This window comes from Octopus bimaculoides, chromosome 9 (assembly GCF_046866305.1).
Source record: "Octopus bimaculoides isolate indiv1 chromosome 9, ASM4686630v1, whole genome shotgun sequence".
Classification (NCBI taxonomy): Eukaryota; Metazoa; Mollusca; class Cephalopoda; order Octopoda; family Octopodidae; genus Octopus; species Octopus bimaculoides.
In genome coordinates, this window is record NC_142936.1 from 670,773 (window position 1) to 695,231 (window position 24,459).

General features: G+C 35.4%; 2 protein-coding genes across 6 annotated transcripts in view; one reads left to right on the plus strand and one right to left on the minus strand.

Annotated features, from left to right (window-relative positions):
- LOC106879484 (tRNA N6-adenosine threonylcarbamoyltransferase, mitochondrial) overlaps positions 1-24,459 on the plus strand; it is a 136,475-nt gene that overhangs the window by 39,493 nt on the left and 72,523 nt on the right. The gene's annotated exons all lie outside the window — the stretch shown is intronic.
- The window catches only part of LOC106879483 (uncharacterized), a 45,974-nt gene continuing 21,644 nt past the window's right edge, over positions 130-24,459 (minus strand). For 2 of the 4 annotated variants that reach the window (XR_016243002.1, XR_016243003.1), the window contains exons 3-14: positions 23,724-23,871; positions 21,946-22,082; positions 20,754-20,988; positions 17,257-17,387; positions 12,560-12,663; positions 11,219-11,303; positions 10,403-10,471; positions 8,564-8,674; positions 7,158-7,316; positions 5,706-5,801; positions 837-4,583; positions 130-742 (exon numbers count right to left, since the gene is read on the minus strand). Coding sequence is in view for 2 of the 4 variants with exons in the window: in XM_014929074.3 (XP_014784560.1) it covers positions 4,458-4,583; positions 5,706-5,801; positions 7,158-7,316; positions 8,564-8,674; positions 10,403-10,471; positions 11,219-11,303; positions 12,560-12,663; positions 17,257-17,387; positions 20,754-20,988; positions 21,946-22,082; positions 23,724-23,871 (1,401 nt within the window). In the remaining 2 variants the exon portion in view is untranslated. Of the gene's footprint in view, positions 4,584-5,705; positions 5,802-7,157; positions 7,317-8,563; positions 8,675-10,402; positions 10,472-11,218; positions 11,304-12,559; positions 12,664-17,256; positions 17,388-20,753; positions 20,989-21,945; positions 22,083-23,723; positions 23,872-24,459 lie in introns of all 4 variants that reach the window. The other 2 variants (XM_014929074.3, XM_014929075.3) reach the window with 1 other exon arrangement.

Consider the following 24,459-nt stretch of genomic DNA (forward strand, 5'->3'; position numbering starts at 1 on the left):
CAACTGGACTATTTATTATTGCTGCCGGGAGCTGGTGCCCCAATCATTGTAAAGTTGGATAGGTTGTAAGTCGACAACAACCTGTACAAAGTTCATAAAAAGAAGCAGAAAATCTTAAATAAATAAAAATAGTGTGGAAGCCTTTTTATAGCGATATAAACCAGCAGTTATCCAAACTCCTTCATTTTATGTAATCTTGATTTCTTAAGACTTCCAATACAGTGCAAAGGAAAGAAAAAAAAATTAAATTATGTATTTTAATTAATGTTATATAAATGTTATTAGATTAGATTTGAGAATATTATTGACTTTCTTTTTTAATTGTTCTCAATTTAAAGCCTTTGTTTTAATGAATCATGATTTTATGATCCATCAAAAGTGAATTTGTTAAATAAGTTCCGATGGATTATCGGTTTACAGTACACAATTTTTGATTTTGTGGTAGATCAACAAAGAAAAAATTGGAAAGATGAGTTTGGCTCTTTACCTGTTGCAATATTCTTTTTTGTATTTGAAAATTACAATCAACAAACAACAAATAACAAAATACAAATGAATTTCCATGGCAAAAAGATAGAAAAGAAACAACAGCGAGAGAATCAAATGAATAGAGAAAATATTAACGATATCAGATGAAAGAGTTTCGTGGGAGAACAGGGAAAATTTGATACCAAAAATATAATTTTAAAATTCCAAGATATATAAAGATGAGTATGAGTTTTCTTTTTGGGTTTATTTGAGCCTGGTGTTGCCATCCGGTTTCACCAGTCCTCAGTCAAATCGTCCAACCCATGCTAGCATGGAAAGCGGACGTTAAACGATGATGATGATGATACACGCCTATATATGTGCACACACACACACACACACACACACACACATATAATTAGAAGTTAAGTATTCAAAATTTGATATATTTTATAGCTATAAGATGTTTGATTAATCAAACATTAAGAAATATATCTTAAAAACTTCAGTCAATAAGTTACCTCAATTTTTTAACAATCTAATTTCCTTTTTCAAAGATGAAAATTGTGCAAAAGATTTTTAAGAAAAATTTGATAAAAATTTCACCATTATTAATATATAAAAAAAAGATGTAGCAATTTATATTGTTTATGAGTAGCTTTGGTTAAATGTCTTTAATGAAATCTGTAGCTTTGAGATAACCAAGCAAAGAATTGTTCATTTAGATATTTTGTTTGGGCTTATTGTGAATTGAGTATTGTAAACTATTGAAAATTTTTCATTATTAATATGGAGGTTTGAAGTAAATTCTCACTTAAAGATGATTGTCTGTTTGTTCAGGGAGATTTTGGTGCTTCATTGCACTTGAAAACAGACAACAGACAAAGTCCACTGTGTCTTTCATATTTATTTCTTAGCATAAAACCTGAGATTTGAAAGGAACAAGGAATGTAACAATAACCAAAATACAACTTTTTAATGATGACATTGCTTATTCTTTTGGAAACAGAAATATTGGTTTCAAATTTTGGCAGAAGGCCAGAATATTTGGGAAAGGAGTCAAGTCGATTAAACTGACCCTAGTGTTTAACTGGTACTTATTTTATCAACCCTGAAAAGGATGAAAGGCAAAGTCAACCATAGCAGAATTTGGACTTAGAATATAAAGACAAACAAAGTGCTGTTAAGAATTCTGCCTGATTTATATTCAAAAACAGATTTAGAGAAGAAGGGAAAACTGGTAACAGTTCTTTGGTATACAATCATGGAAATGTGTCATTGGAAGTTATTCCAACTAAAAATCATAATCAAATTGTAAACTTGATTTGCTAGGAACTACCTGCTGGAATTGAACCTTTTCGTTACTGTATTTCTGTTGAGATGCTCTGTGTTTCTTTCAATTACTTTAAATATAACAAAGAATTTAGTAAAATAACTTAGTTATCATTCAGCTGGTGTTAGGAACATGAATTGTGACTAAGGTTTGGTGGAAGATTTTAATTCAGAACTTATGAAAACAAGACATTTGTAGTCATAGCCAGAGGCAGTTTCAGCTGGGTTGGTAACGAAAGGGTTAAGCTAAGATCAGCCATGACTGAAGAGACACAGGATCAAAAACAATCCATGAATGACCTTACCATCTGATTAAGATGACTGGATATGATTTTGAGGGAAATTTGGATGCTACTTTTAGCAATTTTTGGAGGTGAGGCACCATGTAATAGCCATCTTATTGGCAGAGCAAGTGATGGCAATATTTGTTAGAGGGATGAGAGAATCTTTTAGAGCCTCAGTATTTTAATTTTTCTATTATTTAATGAGACAGAATTATAGCAAGAATTCTCTGGAATTAGATACTTTAAAGTAGAAACATTTTTTAAAAATAAATTGAAAAACGGAAGATGCAGCTTGGGTAATGTTCGTGTTTAATGGTTAAATTTGACTCCTTCCTTGTTAATGGTTTCAGGTGGGAGTGGGTGGGTGTAATATAGACTCTGAAAGTTCTTTAATTTCTATGCTGAGGATCATCATTCCATCTATTCCAGTTCTGTGATCGGTTAAATTGCTTTGTTGACTGCAAATAGGAAATTATTAAATTATTGTTTTAGAGGAATTAATTCAAAGCCGAATTTGTTTTAATTATGAAACGAAATATTAAAATTCAATGTTCCCAAATGTGTTAAAGCTTTCTCTCCTTGAACTAGGCTTCATAATCTATCCCTACAATGCAGCTTTGTGAATTCCTTAGCCACACACACACACACACACACACACACACACACACACACACACACATGATTGAAGATGTTAAGCATGTTAAAAGTTTAAAACAGCTGCACTGTAATTAAAATATAAATAAATAAACATAGGGTGTCTAAATAGAATATTTGTAAGAGAAATCCTGCAAATAATGTAATATGGTAGGGTTTTGTATCATTTGACATAATATCAGTGTTGTATAATGTTGAATGTGATACATTGTGGTGTTATTGTGTGTTGTATAGCAAGATGCTGTAGCATCTGGCAAAGTATATCATGTAATTGTATATGAGGTGATACATCAGTGTGTGGTGTAAAAGTTGATAGCATGATTTTGGTATATTTTGATGTGGTATCAGATGACATCGTATGGCATTTATGTGAATTATGATATATCAGAGGGACTCTGTGAATAAGTCAGTATAAAACATTATACTAGTGTTCAAATAGTCTTACTTATGGAAAACTTGGTAGAAGAACTTGGTAACATATGAAATTATTTTTTAAAATAAAGACAGAATATTTTCTGTGAATGCCAATGCTTGCCTTTTCATAGAATTATGATTTTTAAATATGTCTCCATTTAAAACTGAAAAAAATTAAATTCCAAAGGAAAGAAAAATAGAAGGATAACAGAAACCATCTGATAATGTAATTGGCAGTGTGTCTCTATCTCTCTGTTTGTCCATTCCTGAAAGGACGATAACTCTTATCTCGTTAGGTATATTACCCTTGATTGCTATATACTAACTAGAATGTAACCTGTCATAGAACAAGTATAATACTGGTTTCAAATATTTGCACAAGGCCAGCAATTTGGATGGGAGGGGGTAAGTCAATAACATTGACCCCAGTGTTCAACTAGTGCTTATTTTATCGACCCTGAAAAGGCAAAGTCAACCTCGTCAGAATTTGAACTCAGAATGTAAAGATGATTGAAATGCCACTAAACATTATGCTCAGTGTGCTAACAATTCTGCCAATTTGCCACCATAAAAGACAAGAAATATTGGGAAGAAGATAACTTTTGTCTTTGTTGGTAGTGTCAGGTAATGTTACACCTGTAATTAAGTGAAAGTTATCGTTATTGATAGTATGGATTTATTGCAAATACAGTAATCCCTCAACTATCACAGGTGTTACGTTCCAAAACACCCCGCAATAGGTGAAAATCCGTGAAGTAGAAACAGTACTGTACTGTATACGTTTTAAAATTATTTTTATAATTTGTGTATATTTATTTTATTATGAATGCAAAACAACACCACGGAGGAATCGACGTAAGCTTAAATTAATAAACTGCGATATGGCAAGGGATTATTGTATACTAGTGAGAAATTTGTTTTATTTCATCTTAAATAAATATTTTCATATTGAAAATTAGAATTCATTGACCATGAAATCTGGAAAAATTATAATTATTGTAACGAATGTAGCATTATCTGACATTAGCCACTGTGACAAAAGTACATTCCAAACATTGGCCATCACCATGTTGTGGTTAATACTAGAATAAATTGTTTGGTTGACAGCAATGGAAAGATTATAAATATGAATGTGCCAAATTTGAAGAGGGTGAACAAAGTTTAAATATTTTAAATGAAACTACGATACAATGTATGAATTTGAGAAAAAAAAATTCCCTTAAAATTATATCCGGATGGTGGGAGAAAGAAATAATGTAAGATGAAAAATTCCCATAAAAATAGTAAAGTCTTTGATGTTTGCTGCTATAAAAGGTCTGGACTGGCAAGTGGAATTACTTGGCAAATTGAATGATGTCGACGTTTTTTCAAGACACCACGATGTGTGTTGAGGTATTCTCGGAAGAAGGCCACAGTACTGTTCCATCCTTGCTGCAAGACACAAAATAAACCAATATTAGATTCTTCAAAGATGTAAAAAAATCGATACAGATGAACAGAAGCATACACACACACACACACACACACACACACACATTATGCAGGCATTGGCACACTTAAAGCACAAATATACACCACATTAAATACACTGTCTATATATCTGTGGTTATGTAGATATTATACGCACAACTATACACTGCATTAAATATACTGCTTACATCTGTGATATCCGATCTGAATATTTACAACAGATGTAGCTTGCTAAAGGCATCCAAGTATAAGGCGGTTGTGTTAAATTGGGGGTGGATTAACTCTATTATTCAAAAACAGCAACAGTCCTTCTGGTAGGCTTTCCTACAAAGCTTCTGTCCACCAAATTCCACTTACAGGCCATTGGCTGACTCAAGGGACACTTGGCCCAATGTGCCACACAGAATGATCCCGAAACAATGGTATCTTGGGGCAAACTTCTGAACCACACAACTGTGTTTATGGAGTTGCTGTTGACACACGTCATATAACGAGCCATCTTAAAGGTAGCTCTACCATTAAACTTACATTTCACTGATGGTGTTTAATAAAATCAGAACATGTCCACAGTTGTCTACCCATGCTCTCTACACCATGTTCACTTCTGTTTTTAATTAACTTTTATTAATCTAAGTATTGCAATGATCCCCTTAGCCTTTCTTGACCACAATTAGGTTGATATTTTGTATTGTTATGCATGTAAGATAAATGAATTGATTCACTGCATTAAGTGTGTAAGCACTGATTTAACTATTAGTTTATTTGCTGAAGAGACTCCAGGGTACCCCCACCCCCCACTATTAATCATATCACTTTCTTTTATTCTCATGCAGGTAAAGGTAGGAAGACACATAAATATCATAGCCTTTTATCCCATGACTAAATTTCTGGGTGTGTTTTGGGAATAGGATTTTTGATTGTACATGCTTCAGAATAAAGCAAAACTAGCTTTATCATAAAGCGTCAAAGTTTCTCAATTTTACATTTTCTGACCCTTTCTTTTTTTTATGTTTGTAAGTTGTGAGAAGATGAGGAAAGGTGAAAGAACGAAAGAACTGAGACAAAATATAAAAGTTCTGTTACCCTAATCAGGAACTGTTTGTCTTCGTCTTCCAAACAGAAGTCTCTGGTGTCAATATAACCTGTGTTTATACCAACCGTACGGTGTTTATCTCGTTCCTACAATAGTACCAAAAAAATATAACAATGAGATGTAGTAGTAGTACACATATTAATGAATAATTACATTGGTAGATGACCATTTGAAGGACATAGGTAGCAGAAGTGACCTTGTATATATAACTGATATTTTTTAATCAACTCCAGGAAGGTGAATGGGTAGAATCGACACTTGCAATTGTTGACCTTTACACTTGTATCTGTCCCTCATGTACCTTTAATCTCTCAGCCAGCACAAAGCCACTCCCTCTCAGTACTACTTTTGCTCTCCTAGTTGAAGGGGTTTCGTGCGACCCTGTCAATACTGGTGTCATGTAAAGAGCACCTGAGCCAGTGCCACATAAATAGCACACATTTTGTAAAATGGAAGGGCATCCAGCCAGAGGAACTGTGCCAAAGCAGACAGTGGAGTCTGGTGCAGTTCTCTGGCTTGCCAGCGACTATCAAACCATCTAACCCATGCCAGCACGGAAGGTAGACATTAAACGATGATGATGATGATGAGATTAAATATAATCAGGCATTTGTTCTCTTGCTGTACAGTTTCTGACACTTCAATATCTTTAGTGTTGCATATATTGAAATATATTGCTATCTGGGTATCATACTCAATGTAGACACACCATTCGATAAAATCTCTTTGTCGGCTTTTGATAAAAAAAAACATTATATATTGCAGCAAACAAACATCATTGCTGCAGTGATTCATGAGAAAGACAGATGCATTTCACCATTTCTGGAGACTTGTCAATGCCATGCACCTGATTCCTGCTTATTTGTGCATGGTTTTACATCTACTTGCATTTTTACATGATTACCGTTTACTATGGAAAATACTGACTTCCAGGCTGTGTGTCTTTTAGTATATATTATATATACTACCTAATGGTGAATTAGTTTATACACTTATATGTGAAGGCATGTGGCTCAGTGGTTAGGGTTTTCAGCTCACAGTTGTAAGGTCGTAGGTACAATTCCCAGCAGCACATTATCCTTGAGCAAGACACTTTATTTCACATTGCTCCCGTCAACTCAGCAAAAATGAGTTACAGTATTAGGTCCATTTCAGCAGATTTTTACCAATTGGCTTTGTAGATTAGAGTTCAGGGAAACCTAATCCTGGTCCCTGGAAGAAGGGTTCGTGGGAAGGTCATGGTGATGGTTCTTTGTTGCTGGAGGCGGAGAAGTGTGACAGTTGAGAAAAGTTAGAATGAAAGAAAAAGAAAAAATCATGGGAGTTGAGAGAAGAAACTTTTTAGAAAGTTATGCCCCTTGGCAGCAGCAAAAGTGGTCACAAATGATTATGGAAACAATATTAATAATAAAATATAACATATATAAAACTAATATCAATACCTGTACGAACGCTCGTTTAGTATTCGTCAACATGGTCTCCGTTAATGCTGAAAGGTAAGATTGTAGGTCATAGACTGGTCTGCCAAAGTATCCAAGAAAGCGAGACTGAACATTAATTCCTTTTGTTTCAAGAAAGTTAACCAATTCTTGATACTCGATCTACAATAAGAAAAGAATACAATGACCAGAATCAGTGGATTAATGTGAAAATGACACGGCACCGAGACCTCGGCTGTGATGGCAAAAGCAATGGAACTAAGAGGATTTTTGCTTTCTGAATCAAAATAAGCCAATTCTTATACAATGAGTTTGAATATGTGAGCAATTAAGATCTGTAATTTAAAGACACTCAGAAATACATGTGTGGGTAAAGATTTATGCATGCACTCACATATATATATGTATATACATGTATACACACACACACACACACACACACATATATATATACACACACATATTCTTTTACTTGTTTCAGTCATTTGACTGGCCATGCTGGAGCACCACCTTCAAGGGTTTTTTAGTTGAACAAATTGACCCCAGGACTTATTGTCATTACAGTTACTTTAAGATTAGGGCTGCTTGTAGACAGTTTGATGCATTCTATATCAATATCATTCAGGGTGAATCACACACACACACTTATTCCTATATAAACATACACGTGTGTGTATATATTTATACACACATGCAGGCATACACATATACTCATTACATATATCTGTGTGTATACACACATGCACACATACATGTATGTACATGCGTGTACACACACACACACACACACATATTATAAGAGACTATGATGATAGATGGGAGAAGGCATTGAGAATAATGAGAGAGAGAGAGAGAGAGAGCCATGGCTGAAGGCACAGAAAGTGGGTGATTGGTAGAAATAGTGTGGGCAGGGATGCTTATCAGGAATGGGAGTGGCTCCGAGGGGAGTGAGGGACATCACCACCAGAAGGGAGGGGATGTAATCTGTGCTGAGTCTGCTTTCAGCTGATTACAGCAGCCAAGTGGTACCACAGGGAGTGATAGGAATTAGGGGATGAGAATCATGGGAAATGCTTGATGAGGCAGAGAGAGAGGTAGGGGTAAGGCCCTGCATGTATAAGCATACCAAGTGGTTTTGGGATATCAATTTTTGCAGCACTGATTATCTTGTTCCTTTGTCATCTCCTCAGTCAAGTACCGGGGTCGATGTAATCGACTAGTCCCCTCCCCCAGCATTGTACCTTTTGTAGAAAGGATTATTTTCAAAGGGTAAAAATCTAGAAAGAAATGAAAACTTCGTTATCGACTGTTAAAGTAAGTATGCATTTTTGAGACACCCTCTGTGTGCGTGTGTGAGTGTGAGCAAAATAGTGTCATCTTTATTTGTGATGTGATTAATCAAAGCTTACCTCATTGTTCTGATTAGTGTCCAAATAATCAAAGACATACTCAATATCATGTTCACTTCTAACAACTTTGTCAAACAGGAGGATATGGTCTTGGTAATTTAGCTCAGAATCCTAAACGAATGAAAATCATTAGTAAAATTATCTGTTATAATTAATACAACAATAGTATTTAACCTACATCCGTACATCACAAAAATGAATTAAGAGAAATGATTCTGAGTGGTCAGTGGCCTGAATTTGGACAACAAACCCAAAGAGACATATATTAAGTGCTGTACAAGATAAATTCTTGATTTATTGAAGCTGTCTTTATTTTGAGAGAAGGTAAACAAATGCCTGGCGAAACTTGAGTAACACTGAATGAGAAGTGGAGATAGAACTCAAGAATAAAGAATTTCCTAGAATTGATGGACATTATAGAAAAGCAGTTGTTTTTTTTCTGGGTATGGGAAGACAGTTAAATGGCAGTGATCAATAGAGTAGTCGTCCTGGGTTGGTTCCAGGAAACACAAAGCTTAGGCAGCATACAAAACAGCAGCAAACATTTGCATCATTAAAAGAAAAGGAGCTAATATATATATATATACATGTATATTAATCCATTTCTATATACACACGGAGAATATATATATATATATATATGCATTCATACATACGTGTGTATCTACTACATATGTGAGAAATTCTGTCTGTAGGTGTGTTTGTGGATAAGACGAGGTCACAAGTTAAGTGGTCAGTCTCAACCAGAAATAGGCTGAAAAGAAGCTCTCCTAGAGAGATAGCAAACACAGGAATGGCCTTTATCATTTATTACAATCAGATTTTGTGCCTTGTCAGAATTTTTATTTGAGCGCACAATCTTTTGCTTCCTATGAAAGAGATGCACTCTAATGGTCAAGAGGTCCCTCTGCTGCCAACATCAGCAGGATGAAGAGTTTGGTCTGCTGAATCTAATGATGCATGGACATGCATTAAAGCTGCAGGGTCTGCATTGCCCCTGGATACTTAAAAGTTTTAGTTTGTGAAGCGTAATTTCTTGCAGCTTGTCTCTTTGCGGGTCAGGCAAAGACCAAAACTGGGTTTCAGAAATGTGATCAGGCTCCCACAGTTGTTTGTCAGTGGAATAACATGGCCAGTGTTACATCAATGCTTACATTCTATGGAGAAATGGTGAGCCTGAATGAAACCATTGTCAAAGAGATTCTCAGCAATGACAATTTACTGAACAGCCTGTTCCAAATAACTTTCAACACAAAGACTATGGACAACTTCAAAGAATCCCTGGTCTGTTGTTGGAGAGGAGTATTGCCAATTTTGGATAAACTTTACAGGCACTGTTGCAGCATCAGCCAGACTTTTGTCTCAGAAATATGCAGGTCAATTAAATCATTCTAAACACATTGATTCAATGTCCAAGCAATGTTGACTTGTAGAGTTATGTTGACCAGCATTGTTGCATGTGAGACAAATCCAGTTGATAGCAAAGTCCATTGTGAGCATCACCCTGCCACCTTCCTTTGACCAACTGAAACAGGAAGTTTTCCTGTCTGGTGGCCACCCCTTGCAAAAGAGACTGCTTAGCAGACATGACTAAACAGGCAGAAGCCATATATTCTTCATGGTCCAGGTTTTTTTTTAAATTCGTCAAGTCCCACTTACACTGGCTTTAAACCTACATATTAAGGTGCAGTCAAGTTAGATTCCTTTGGACATGAGATGGACGAAAAATATAAAAATAAAATGTGAAATTTTAGAAGACAAGAAACAAACCATTCCAAAGACAGGCATTTCAGATTAAAACCATTTTAGAAGCCCACAATTCTGAAGTGTAATACTCACAAGTAAGGCAGCAGTTAACATTTTCATATCGATGGTTCTTCGGTGTTGTGGGTTATGTTTAGCAATGGCCTGAAATAATAGAAATATAATTGCTACATAGCTTTTATTTTAATAAAATTTAATTTGTATTAAAGTACCGGTCTTCATGGAAATACAATGAAACAAGAGGGGTACTTGTAGTGGTATGTAGAGCATGTGATGGAGAATGACTGAATGAAAGCAAATGAAATGAAAGGAGAAACATGGTCCTCACCAAACCCATCTGATTGTCCCATCAACTTACATCCTCCTCCATCTCATCTGTTGTACCACCAAACAGCACACTCTGCCAGGTGACCTCTATTGCTAACCAATGCCCACCCTTAAATCTCTAGGATGCCCTCTACCCCTTACTGCATCCCTGGCCAGACCTCATGGCCACATTGTTTGATATCCGACTAAGTATATTTTTTTATAATTTCACAAAGTAATCACAATTAATTATCAGAATTAATTATCAGAATCTCACTGATATTAACTCTTAAAAAAATACAAGAACAGTTTGTAGAGTCAATATTCTTCAACATTTATTCCAAACTGTGTTTGTGATGACTCGTGGTAAAGGTCGTACTTTCAAGACCTGATTCTCAGTCTCTTCATTTCTGTTAGCATCTTTGGGAAATGCATGAACACCACATCATGTTGATTTCCTTATTTTTGTATAAATCTAAGCCCATGACCCTTCCACAAGAAATCAATTTGCATATTCTACAATAATATAAATATTCTAATATATTCTTTGATTTCCATACTTTTGACATGTTTGAAAATACTAACCTTCACCAATTTATCAAAAGCATTACAAATCTCTTCATGTTTTGTACATTCCTGGAATTTCTTGCTGGTGTTTTCTTTTCTCTTCCTGTAAAATAATGTCAGAATGTGAACATGTCAAAATAATTCATTCCTACAGAATGAATAATAAACAACTTAACAAACATACTGCTTGGTGTCTCTGCTTATTAAATAAGATTTTAAATTTTCACATTTTATTTTCCATATATTCTCTCAAATTTAAAAAAAATTCTGAGGATTTTGATGGCAAATCTTGTTGTTCTTCAGGATAATTCTCACTGACAAATCACAAATCCCATCAGAGAGATGGCCCTGCTTAATATGTGGAAAAGGTGTAAGTAGAAACTAGAAAAGATGTACTTGGTGCAAGCTCATAATAGAGCTCATAAGAAGTGCAGCAGTATCAGGGGAAGGTTAACAGAGAAAGTAGTATTTGTGTGTAACAGATATGTAGGCAACTGCATGAGGGGTCCTTCGAAGAAGTAGAGAGCTTCCATTATCTAAATGGTCAAGTCAGCAGTGGCAGAGGATGTTCAGAGACTTTAGATCCGTGGTTCCCAACCCAGGGTCTGCAGACTACTGGGAGTCCATGAACTAAATTCAAAATTTCACACACACACATACAAGGATAAGCATATGGAAAGGGGTCCATGGGAAAACTCATTTAAATAAAAGGGTTGGGAACCACAGCTCTAGATGCTAGAATAAGAATGGGTCGGGTAAAGTTCAAAGAGCTTCGATTTTTGTTGGTAACAAAGGGCCTCTCCGTCAGAGTGAAAGCTAGATTGTATGATGCCTGTGTGGGAACAGCTGTGTTACATGGCAGTGAAACACAGGGCTGTGACTGCAGAGGACTTGGAAAGGCTTGAAAGAAATGAAGTTAGCATGCTCTGGTCAAAGTGAAACTGTCTAACCCATGCCAGCATGGAAAACTGATGCTAAATGATGATGAAGACACACAGACAGACATACATAGATAAAAATAAATAAATTCATAAAACAAGAAGATGGAATGAAGAGGCTTTAATTACAAATCGCAATGATTGCTGTATGTTGGCATGTGATAGCTGATAACTGTAGAGGAGCTTTGAAATGCACATTATGAGGTTATTATGACAATCTAAAGCCATGCCACTGACCCATTTAAGTTACTTTCCTTAGCTCACATTTTGGAATTAAGCAAATCATACTGGTCAGAATTCTTTGTAAATCTATTTCTGTTTGTCAAAGTCTATGGTCAGAGAAAAAAGGTAACTCTAAGTCGGTAGGCATTAGTAAAAATCAGATGTATAATTGTTTACAAGATGGAATATAACAGCTTACTTGGATAGTTTGGTCTCTGGGTATTCAGGGAGTGTGCCACATCCATTGTCTTTGAGTCGGTCTTCCAAATGGGTCCTCATAATCTCTGGTTCATCGTCTGAAAACTGATTAGATTAAAACATTGTAAGTAAAGAACATTGATTAGTATATACAAGTACATTTCTCATCATCATAGGTTTAATGTCTACTTTTCCATGCCAGTTGGGGTAAAGTTTCCTATGATCTGATACTGTTCTTGTCACCAACCCTTGCTTGTTTTCAAGGCAGGTAATAACAAACAGCTGCGATATGCTTGCACAGAGAGCGGTCAACAAGCAACATTGCGTGAAGGAGTGTTTTGTTTATGAAGACTGCAAATGTCAGGACATATGAAGAAACCCAGACATACTTTACTTTTCTTAAATTATATTGTTACTAAAAATATTGCTTATGAGCAGTGAATGAAGACACATGAAGTAAGAGGGAAACACGAACTTACACACACACACACACACACACACTGGTGCGCTGGGTTTTTAGTTTCTTTCTAGCAAATCCTTTGACAATGCTTTGGTCAGTCCAGGACTATAGTAGAAGACACTTGCCCATGGCGACACGCAGTGGGACTGAACTTAAAACCATGCAGTTGGGAAGTAAACTTCTTAACCACACAGCCAGCCTGGCACCTATCAATTGGTATTTGTTGTCTCACAGAGGCACACAATTATTATCATAAATGGTTCCTCTCTCTGTCCATTTCTTCATGACAGCATAAATCAGAAACATTTGCAAACAGTTCAATCCAGCAAAATTTATAGTGTGACACCATGACCACCACTTGCAAATTCATACATTGATTTAGGTTGGATTGGCTGCTCTCCTAAATGTAGTCATTCACGGATTAGATTTGGATTGATGTTTGGCCCCAAAAGGTTTAAATATCTTTTCTAGGAACAGAGGGAAGTGATATTTCAAGCTGCAGGTCAGCCTCACAATTCGTTCATTTAATTTTTAAAAACTTTCTTAACTTCCATCTATCTTAAGTCAAATTGTTAATCTGTTATAATACACCAGTGTGTGTGTGTGTGTGTGTGTGTGAATTAACATTTTGTCTGTAACTTTTGAATGTAATGAATTACTAGAGAGGGGTTACTGAAAAGGGAGAGATCTAATGTGAAGAGGAGAAGTGAGAGATGGAGAGAGAGAGGGAGAGAATGTGAATTAGAAGGGAAGGAAGAAAGAAAGAGTGTTATGGCAGTTTCATTATTTAAATATTTACTCCACTGGAATTGATATGGCACAGTGGGTGAGAACGGTTTTATTTATTTCTTGGAAATTAAAGAGAGACAGTGGAAGGATCTGTGTGTGTGGAAGTAAAAAATGACGGCTGATGTATAAAAGGCAGGTTTGAAATAAGAATAAGATATGTTAACCATGGAATGGGGGCAGGTGAAGGGATTCCAGAGAAGTAGACAAATGCCAAGCAACAACAGTAGAGGACCCAAGATGCTAGAGAGAGATTAGATTGCAGACATGCAGCAGCAGTGAGGTGAGTTGAAGCGACTCAAAGTTGACTCAGTTGAAGAAAGAAAGAAAGAAGGAAATTAAAGACAGAACAGGAACTGGAGAGTAAAATAGATAAAAATTTAAATAAATACAACTGAAGAAGAATGAGAAAGAAGAGAAGAAATGAATTAAGGAATATTGAGAGTTGTCAAAGAATTGAGGATCAAACATGAAGAATTGTTACAAGATTAGAAAATGAAACTGAAGACCCACAGGGAAGAAATTGAAAAGAGCCAAAGAGAACAGGAAGCAGAAGTTGTTAGTAATACGAGGAGACATAGCTGGATGTTGTATATAACTCACTAAACATATTCTGAAATGAATATATGATTCTGGTGGAGAATTTACCATTAATATATCTCAGACCTTTTGGTTACTTCAATGAAGACTTAAAAAGCTGAACCATTGGGTTGAAGTCCCTTTTGTTTGAGAATACACAAGTTAATTATATCGTTGCACCTAATAATATGCACCCAAGAGAAGGACACGAAGGAAGAAACTAATATAGGATGCATCTCTGAACTTATGACCATTCTCGATAAGAATTACCAGAAATGTTAATGCAATGGCATCCAAGATGCTATGAGGAGGAAGAGGAGGAGGAGAAGAAGAAGAAGAGCAGACTCAAAGAGACAAGCATGACACTTAAAGAGAGACTGTTCTGTTGACAGAAGAATTTATGATTTACCAACAGCGGAGGAGAAGGCATTGGTGTTGAGGAATGGAGATAAAATTTCACCATTTGCGAGAGAGACTTCCATGAAATCCAGAAGAACAAGAAGACCGTTTAAATCTGAATAAATCCAAAACTTGGCTTGTGATATAGAATAATTTATTGAAAGTCTCTGATGGACCAAGCCGACAATTTGATTAGCCAGGTGCTGAAAGAAGAATAAGAGATAATGGTTGGAACAAGGTTGGAATTTTGCATCCCAAAATGTCACAAACTGTGCTAAGAGATCAATTTAATCCTATCTGGCATGGGGGCAAGTTATTGACATGGGAGTTAATAACTGAAACTATGTCAATGGCTCAAGCGAATTCCATTTCCTTGCATCCATCCACAAAACATTATTATCTGTGTGAATTCCCTTGGAATATTCTCAAAGAATAGAACTGCTCTTCTGATAATAGATGAAGCATCCATGTTCTTTGTGAATGCACTACATATAACAGATACTCTATTGAAAAAACTGTAATGAGGGAACATTGAACTCTTCAAGAGAATGTTTCTTCTTCTTAGCAAAAATGTTCATCGAGCAGCATGGTCTGTTCTACTGTGTTGCTGTAGACAGGAGATAAGACTAGAAGTAATGGAGACAATTTAATACAAACATCATGTTAATACCTTGAGAAAAAAAGCATCAAATGAAGATATAGCAGAGACCAGAAATGGGGATTTGCTAACCTTAATAATCAACAAATGCTTTTATTGAATACATTTTCAAGAAAATAATCCTAACTCCAAACAACGAAGGTGATGTTCTGTAACTAAATAATAAAGTTCTGAATTTCTTGGTTGCCAGACGACATTACAGAATATAAGAGCATAAACAAAATTGCAGCTGGAGATGATGTGCAAGCTGTAAATTATCTCCAAAATTTCTGAACCATTTTATTCCTTTGGCTTACTTCCTTGTGAGCCAAACCTAAAAGTTGATTCCATTGTTCACACGTTACCTCAATTCCAGGAAGATTCTGCTGAGGGGAACTAGATTAATCATCAACAATTTATCAGTCATCAACAATTTATCAATCCACTACATCACTCTAGAAATTATCCCTGGCAAGAAAAGAGAATATATGAATCAAGTGAATGGATTTAGTACCAAGTGATAAGGCATTACTCTTTACTTTGTAAAGATGGCAGTTTCACTCTTATCCCTTCATTTGTTAAATCTATTAACAAATCTTTTGATACAGTTGCAGTATATTTACCAAAACCTGTATTTAATCCTGGCCAATTGTATGTGGTATGTGGACTTAAGTAGCACTAGAAATAACTTGAGCCTACTTCCTAATACCAACCACTTTACACCGTTTACTCTGACTGGTTATCAAGTCCTCAGTCACATTAAAGTGTCCTCTAGATCTGATCACATCTTTGCCTATTTGTCATTCACTTTACAGAATGTATTGAGTGTGTTTTAGCATGGCATCGGGTCTACTAGTGAGGCAGCAACAAGTGTAAAAGGATAAATTGGAGAGAGAGAGAGAGAGAGAGAAAGAGACAGTACCAGGATAAGTGGCTGAAGAGAGGAGGAGCATAAAGAGAGAAACAGAGTAGGAGAAGGTAATGAAAGAAAGAGAAAGAGGGACAGAGGTGGCAGCTAAAAGTCTGTTGGGGTGGGGGGGGGGGGTGATAGTAACAGATAGATGATGGTTAGAGAGATTGATGGATGACAGTAAGAAAAACCTGGGATATGGATAGTGGTGGCCATCGGTAGAGAAAGGGTGATGGTGGAGTGTATTGGTTATGAATTTACCCTTCGTAAATAAGTGTGTCGATTGGGGAGAGAGGTAGCATATTAGGGATAGTGGAAGTGGGGATTGGTTATTGAACAGATTCAGTGCCATCCCTTGTTACTCTGGTAATCTCGTGTAATAAATAGGAGGGAAGGTGCCAGAGATGAGACATCTCCGGTGCCTTCTGAGATCCACAGGCAGCATTATATAATGAACGAAAGATGGGGGTGAATGGAAAAAGGGGATGAAAAAGGGTGATACTGGGGTACATTAATTCTGAACAGACTCAAATGAAATTTCACTGGGATTTTTATTATTCAAATACACTCTACACTGTCATATCATTAGATTGGATTAGAAATATTCCTGTAAACTGCAATCTATTGAGGCTGCAAATGATAATTTTATTTATTCCTTATAATGGCACAAGTAATTCTATTATTGGTTGAGATAAGTCATACAAAGGAAAACAAATGTATTTCAGCACCCAAACTCTATAAGCAATCTAAAAGGAATTTAACAGAATACCAATTCTATTTGCTGTCATCTTTGATGGCATAGTTATAAACTAAATAAATATATCCTCTCAGATTAAAATGAAACCAAAACATTTACAAAAAAAAAGTCATAATTGCTAATATTTCATTCACAGAAACAATAAAAACAAATATATAAAAATAACATACCAAGAGAAATCCAATCGTCTTTTCATTAAAGGTACCAAATCTGACTGATTTGTCAAAGAATTGCAACAATTTATCAAGAGGACGAAGTCGATTAAGGAAAGTATCTTCTGGTGCCATTGAAAGCCACCAACCTGGGAAAGAAGATACATTTTTTTAAAATGAAGAGCTTGTATAATATTTCCCCATGGCTGGACATGTTTATGCAGAATATCGAAAATAAACGACACTGCTTGTATGACATTGACACTCCTTTACAACTGTCAAGACAAGGAGAAGAAGGAAACACACACACGCATATACATAAATGATGGGTTTCTTCTAGTTTCCCTCAACCAAATTCATTCACAAGGCTTTGGGTGGTCTGGGGCTTTAGTAGAAGATATTTGCCCAAGGTGCCACACAGTGGAACTGAAACTGTGATTATGTGGTTGGGAAGCAAACCTCTTCACCATACACCAAAGCCATCTATATATTATATTTAGTGTAAATACATCATTAAAAGGCAAATTTACTGCAGTATTTGTCCAGGGAAAACATCTTATGGATGTGCTGTATTTAAAACCAATTTAAAATCAAAGGAAGATGAAAATCATCCCCACAGTGGCTAGTGAGAATGCTGGATGTATTTCAGCTTCATTGAGCATTGTCAATGGCATGTACTTTGAGGGATCAGTATAGTCTCTGCCAGAGTTAAACAGTATAGTCTCTGCTAAATATCCCTGCTGAGAGCTTGCTGATACAGATTGATAAGATTTGTGCAAATTTTACATGAGTAGAAGCTTTTTTTTAACAATTTTCACCCTGAAAATCACCTGTTACTTGTGTTTTAAAGTGAAAAAGAGGAGAAAGTGAAAGAACGTATGAACGTGTATATGTAATGGATGTGTGTGTGAGTGAGAGAGAGTGCCACTTACACATACATGAGAACACACACGTTCACTTTCTCTCTCTCTCATGCACACATGCACATGTACATACAAAAAAGATGTACGCATATGTATTGATGTATGTACGTATACATGACAACACACCCCTTCACTCACTCACTCTCTTTCTCTCTTTCTTTCACACACACATGTTCATACATCTTTCACTTTAAAACAAAAGTAAATAAATTGAAATTTTTTACAGAAATTAACAAACTCTGGATGATGAAATCACATTCAGTTAAAAATATTTCTAAATGATTAAGACATTGTGTACGTCAAAAAGTCAACGTTTTTTTTCCTTAGAGAGCACGAAGACTATGCATGTGTATATGTCACGCATAACGGATGTGTGTTTGTGTTGATTGGCACACCATGACATTCATTATATGTGTGTGTATGTGTGCTGATGTCATGAAAGCCATTTTTTTTTCATCAAGAAATAACAAACAAAAATTGAGTTTAATCGTTTAAATAGCAGTGCAAATATCACAAAAATTTGTACTGCACTGCCAAAGGAAAGTATGAAAATAAATATGCAAAAAAAAAAATAAGATAAAATATACAATTTCTGAGGTATTTTGAGTACACACAAACATCTCTAGAGTTTTAGTATTATTGAGATTCTAATTTCCTCATGCACACACACACACACACACCACTCAAGTTTATAAATTATGTTTACAGCTTATCCAGTGTTAGCTTTAATTTCATTTCTTAAAAGTAAACTCATGTAGCACCACATGTTTATCTGAATAACTACTATGTCATTCTTGTCACGTCATTTTCGTACTTAGTTACACCAAAGGATAAATTTTTCTGAACCGACAATATCCTGTTGCAAATTCTGCAGCCACCTCCCTACCACCACCTTCTCCCTTTCTTTTTCCACTTAGTTGTATACTTCCAGTATTTCTTCACATCCTTTATTTCTTTCATCTTTCTCCTTTCTTTTTTCTCTTCTCCTCCATTCTCTCTCTCTCTCTCTCTCTCTCTCTCCCCTACTCTCTAAATTATTTCTCCAAACCCCTTAAAGTCCTTCATTAACTTTGAGAAAGGCATAAGGTTTGATATAATTTTTATGAAGCTGTTAGCTAGTCATTAATTAATGAACGAATATCTGTTTTAGCTACTTTGTTTAAGATATAAAAGTGTGATTCCTGCAAACATGCGATTCACATACAGGTATGACAATGTGGTTAAGAAGTTTGCTTAGAACCATGTGTCTGATGGTTCAATACCATGGTGTGGACACTGTTGGGCTGGTGTTCTATACAATTGTTGTGGGTTAATCAATAAAAGAAATTGGTGGACAAATTACTGTGTGTGTGTGTGTGTGTGTGTGTGTGTGTGTGTGTGTGTGTGTGTGTGTGTGTGTGTGTGAGAGAGAGTGACTTCTTTTTCCTCTTTGCCTTCACTTGTGTTCGCTGGTTGCAAACAAACTTCTCCATTCTTCAAACAAACAATGCTGTATACTTGCAATCCATGGTGAAAGTATGCCTGAGCTTCTTGAGATGTTGCACAATCATCTATATATATATATATATATATATATATATATATATATATATAAAGATGAGGATGTGTGTATGTGTCTGTCTGTGTGTATCTCTAAAACTCAAGAACTACACAACCGATTTCATTGAAATTTTACATATGCCTTCTTAGGGTCCAGGTAGTGTCATAGGCCAAAAAATTTTCAACTTCATGCCTAATGCAAGCCCAGAGCAATCTCTTATATCTTCCACTATTTCAGTATTACGTGTCAAAAGTGAAACAATAACATCTCTCTATTGTAATGTGAGATAATACTTTCACTTTAATACTTTCACTATTAATACTGAAACTATAAAAGTGAAACTATTATCTCACATATATACAGGCATACATACATATATATACATGCATACCTATATATAATATATATTATGTACATATATATGTATACATCTGCACATATGTATATATAGATATATATGTATATGTATATATATAGATGTATATGTATAGATGTATATATATATACATGTATATATATAGTTATATATGTATATAAGTATGCATATATGTGTATATATATATATATATGTATATATATATATATGAATAAATATATGTATGCATGTATATATGTAATATGTACACATATATACATGCATATACATATTTATTCATATATATATATATATATATATATATATATATATACATATATACATATACATACATTTATACACACACATATATATATATCAATATATATAAATATATATAGGTGCAGGTGTGGATGTGTGGTAAGAAACTTGGTTCCAAAACACATGGACCTGCTTTCACTCCCACTGTGTGGTAACTTGGCATGTGTCTTCTGCCATAGCCTCAGACCAACCAAAGCCTTGTCAGTGGATTTCGTAGACAGAAACTGAAAGAAATCAATCGTATATGTAAGTGACAAGGATTAGTTTGTCCAGGCAAAGGGTCAGGACACGAATTGCAAGAAAAGAATAGCAATGTGATATAGGACAGTGGAACTTGTGAGTGATTTTGACCGACCTATTGAAATATGAGACTTACCATCAAAACAATGGATTGGATAATTGCACAGAAGTCCTCCATCAACATAATGTTTCTTTGTTCCATTATTGGCAGAATAACTGGGTGGGCTGAATATTCCAGGGATGGACATTGACATACGCACAGCCAGGCGTACTGGCATATGTGGAGTTGTCTTTGGGTGGCAATATTCAACAGCCATGTGGTTAACATTAGTCACAACCACACATAATTCTCGACCGTAATGTTTGTAGATCTTGAAGAAGAAAGGAAATGAAACCAACATTTGAGTTTGGCATAAAACTTGATTAAAAAGAAAAACAATTTTTTTTTCTAATATTTCCAGTAATTTGCTGATCTTTTACAAACTTTTTCCCCATATTAGCAATGATAAAATTTTAAACTTTAAATTTTTAAAATCTAAAATTGTGGAGTGATGTCAATGATTGCACTGGGCAACAAAAAAAGATTTATTGTCTGCTGCCCAGACAAATGGTGCTGTACCAAACTAAATCGAGTACGCTGATTCCGAATCTCAACTCAAAATTGCTATAGCACGTCAGGATTTTGAGTTATGCGCATAATTATATTTTAATACTATATTAGAATCAAGAATAGTTAAGTTCAATGTAAATAATCATTATAATAGCATATTAGTAGTGTATATAGTAAATTTATGTCCAAGGCAAATAGTATTATAATATAATGGTACATAGTATATTTATGTTAAGGGAATGCTCACTTTATTTTTGATATGCTCATCTCAGAAATGTTTGAGACACTTGCTCTTGCGATTATGCATCATGCTGGTCTCTCGTTGTAGGAATCAGCAGTAGTCACCCATCATCCGTGGATTGAACCGGCCTTGATACCTCATTTCCAAGATAAGTTGGGAAAAATCGAGATGAGAATGCAAGAAATGCATTTTAAGGGACATTCAGTATCGTAATTGCAGTTGCAGCAGATACTGGTGTCACACAAATGGCACCTGTGCTGGTGGCAGATAATAGCACCCATTATACTCTCAGAGTGGTTGGCATTAGGAAGGGCATCCAGTTGTAGAAACCATGCCAAATCAGACTTGTGTCTGGTGCAGCCTTCCAGTTTACCGTCCCTGGTCAAACCATCTAACCCATGCCAGCATGGACGACAGACGTTAAACGATGACGGCAACGATGACGAATGACCAATCAGAAAATCAGAAAACACTCACCTCCCAGAAAGTAATATTTGGATTCCCAGTTTTTTCCAAAAATACTTTTCGAAACCATTCATCAATTTTTTTGCCAGGATTCCAGCCATAGTCTTTGAGTAGGTTTGGTAAAAGGCTCAAATATCCCCATTTATGATCTACAAGAAATAAATTTATAAGCAACAATATTAAAGTTTAGGTAACAAGACACATATTTCATTGCTCCATGAAACAAATGTAATCTTTAAACTTCACTGTGGATTCTTTGTTTAGCACAAACTCACTTTTACAAAAATTGGAAAAGTGTAGTATATAATTTACATTATCCTAATATATTACTGGTATATTTTTTATTGAGTAAAGTAGCATTAAAATTATACTTTAGTCTCAGCAAGAATGCAACAGAGAACTATATGATTGTTACAATAATAGGTCTTGTAACCCAGCATTCTTATTGCAAAACAAGCGTGATTAGAGAGTGCAGAGGGGGAGTGAGAAGTGAGTGGCGAAAACCTGGATATATATATAGAGTGGGGTGAGGCTACCGGATAGCATTGGTACAGAGAAACATGGCCGTGAGGTCAAAATATCAGCTGAACCAATATATCTGAAAGTTTATGTTATCAAGGTAACCCAAAACCAGTTCAATTCAAAGCAGACTGAAATAATATCTATGATACATGAACACATACAAAAAGAACACAGAAACAAGAAATATAATATTCTAAGAAAAACCGGTTTACTTTTTAAACTTATGATGGCATCAGTAGATAATGAAACAATAAAAAATAAACATGGAAATTCTATAAATCATGACATTTGGTTATTTCGCTATTTATGTATGCTAAAAACAATTTAGAGAAATTATGCTTATTAGATTATAGGAAAAGCAATCATAATTAAGGTGTTATTTACTACTGAAATATTTAAATGCTTTTCTATATTTATGGGAATATTTCAATGTAAGACTGGTTCTACAATTTAATCATTTTAATTTTGAAGTAATTATATAATACATTTCCTCTAGGACGATATTTCCAATAATGACCAGAAGAGAGAATGTTGACAACAGCTTCATGGATTTCTTTCAACCAAGATGGAGCTGGAAGCAGGAAGAATGGTCATATTGTTGAATAAAGTATCAAAGTATTTTCAAATGACCAGCGTTTCTTTGCAATCTGGATATATTCCATTGAAGTGGTTTACTTTTACAGACATTGAGCAAAAGCCAAAGATATGACTAAGTTTGCAGATTATCAATAACAAATTCAAAGAGAAGACAAGCAAAATCCAGTGTTTGGTGCTTTCAGTGGTTCCAGCAGTCTTCCTTCGCTTGTTGAATCTCAAATGCCTTCTCAGAAAAATTCTTTCCATTATTGATAGAATGCCACAGAACCTTCCAAAACCAGACACCAATATCTCAGCATTATCCAGGCCTAAAGACATAATCAAATCCTGTCATATATCTCAAAGAAGTAAGAAAAGGATTTAACGAAGAATTTGTAGAGTTTACAGAACCGTTTAAAACTGATATTGCTTCTCAGATTGGCATCAAGTAAGATGTCATGGAGTTCAAATTATATCATTTGATAACAGACAACCGTTTGGAGTTTCTTTTTCTAAATGTAGAAAATTCCTTACACCTTTATAGCATATATTACAGGCACCACTCTACTTCAATCTGAACCAGCAAGTGATAATGGCCACACCTTCCACCAAATTATCACGGCAGTCTATCAATATCCCTATTACGAATATAACGGCCACACATTCTGCCAAAATGTTATAGTAGTACTTACCAAGCATCAACTTGCCAATGTCTTGACTTAAGTAGTCCAAGAGTTCAGTGCTTGAGACGCCAACACTGATTAACGCAGCAACCATGGCCCCAGCGCTTGCACCAGCCAAGCGTTTTGTATTATTTAATACACCAAGTTCTTCAAGGACCTGGAAACAAAAGAAAACAACAACAGCTCAGTTTAAAGAAAAAAGAGAATAACAATAATAACAACAACAATATCATTGTCATTAACATAATCTTTTGTCATCATCATCATCATGTTTGACTTTTCCTTTAATCCTAGAACTGATGAAGTATACTCTTTTACTCTTTTACTTGTTTCAGTCATTTGACTGCGGCTATGCTGGAGCACCGCCTTTAGTCGAATCAAATCGACCCCAGGACTCATTCTTTGTAAGCCTAGTACTTATTCTATCGATCTCTTTTGCCGAACCGCTAAGTTACGGGGACGTAAACACACCAGCATCGGTTGATGGTGGGGGGGACAAACACAGACACACAAACACACATACATACATACATACATACATACATATATATACATATATACGATGGGCTTCTTTCAGTTTCTGTCTACCAAATCCACTCACAAGGCTTTGGTCGGCCTGAGGCTATAGTGTCACCTTGGGCAAGTGTCTTCTACTATAGCCTTGGGCCGACCAAAGCCTTGTGAGTTAATTTAACCTATGATTAGTGGAAAACGACTAATGAGACATGAAGAGGGAAAAAACATG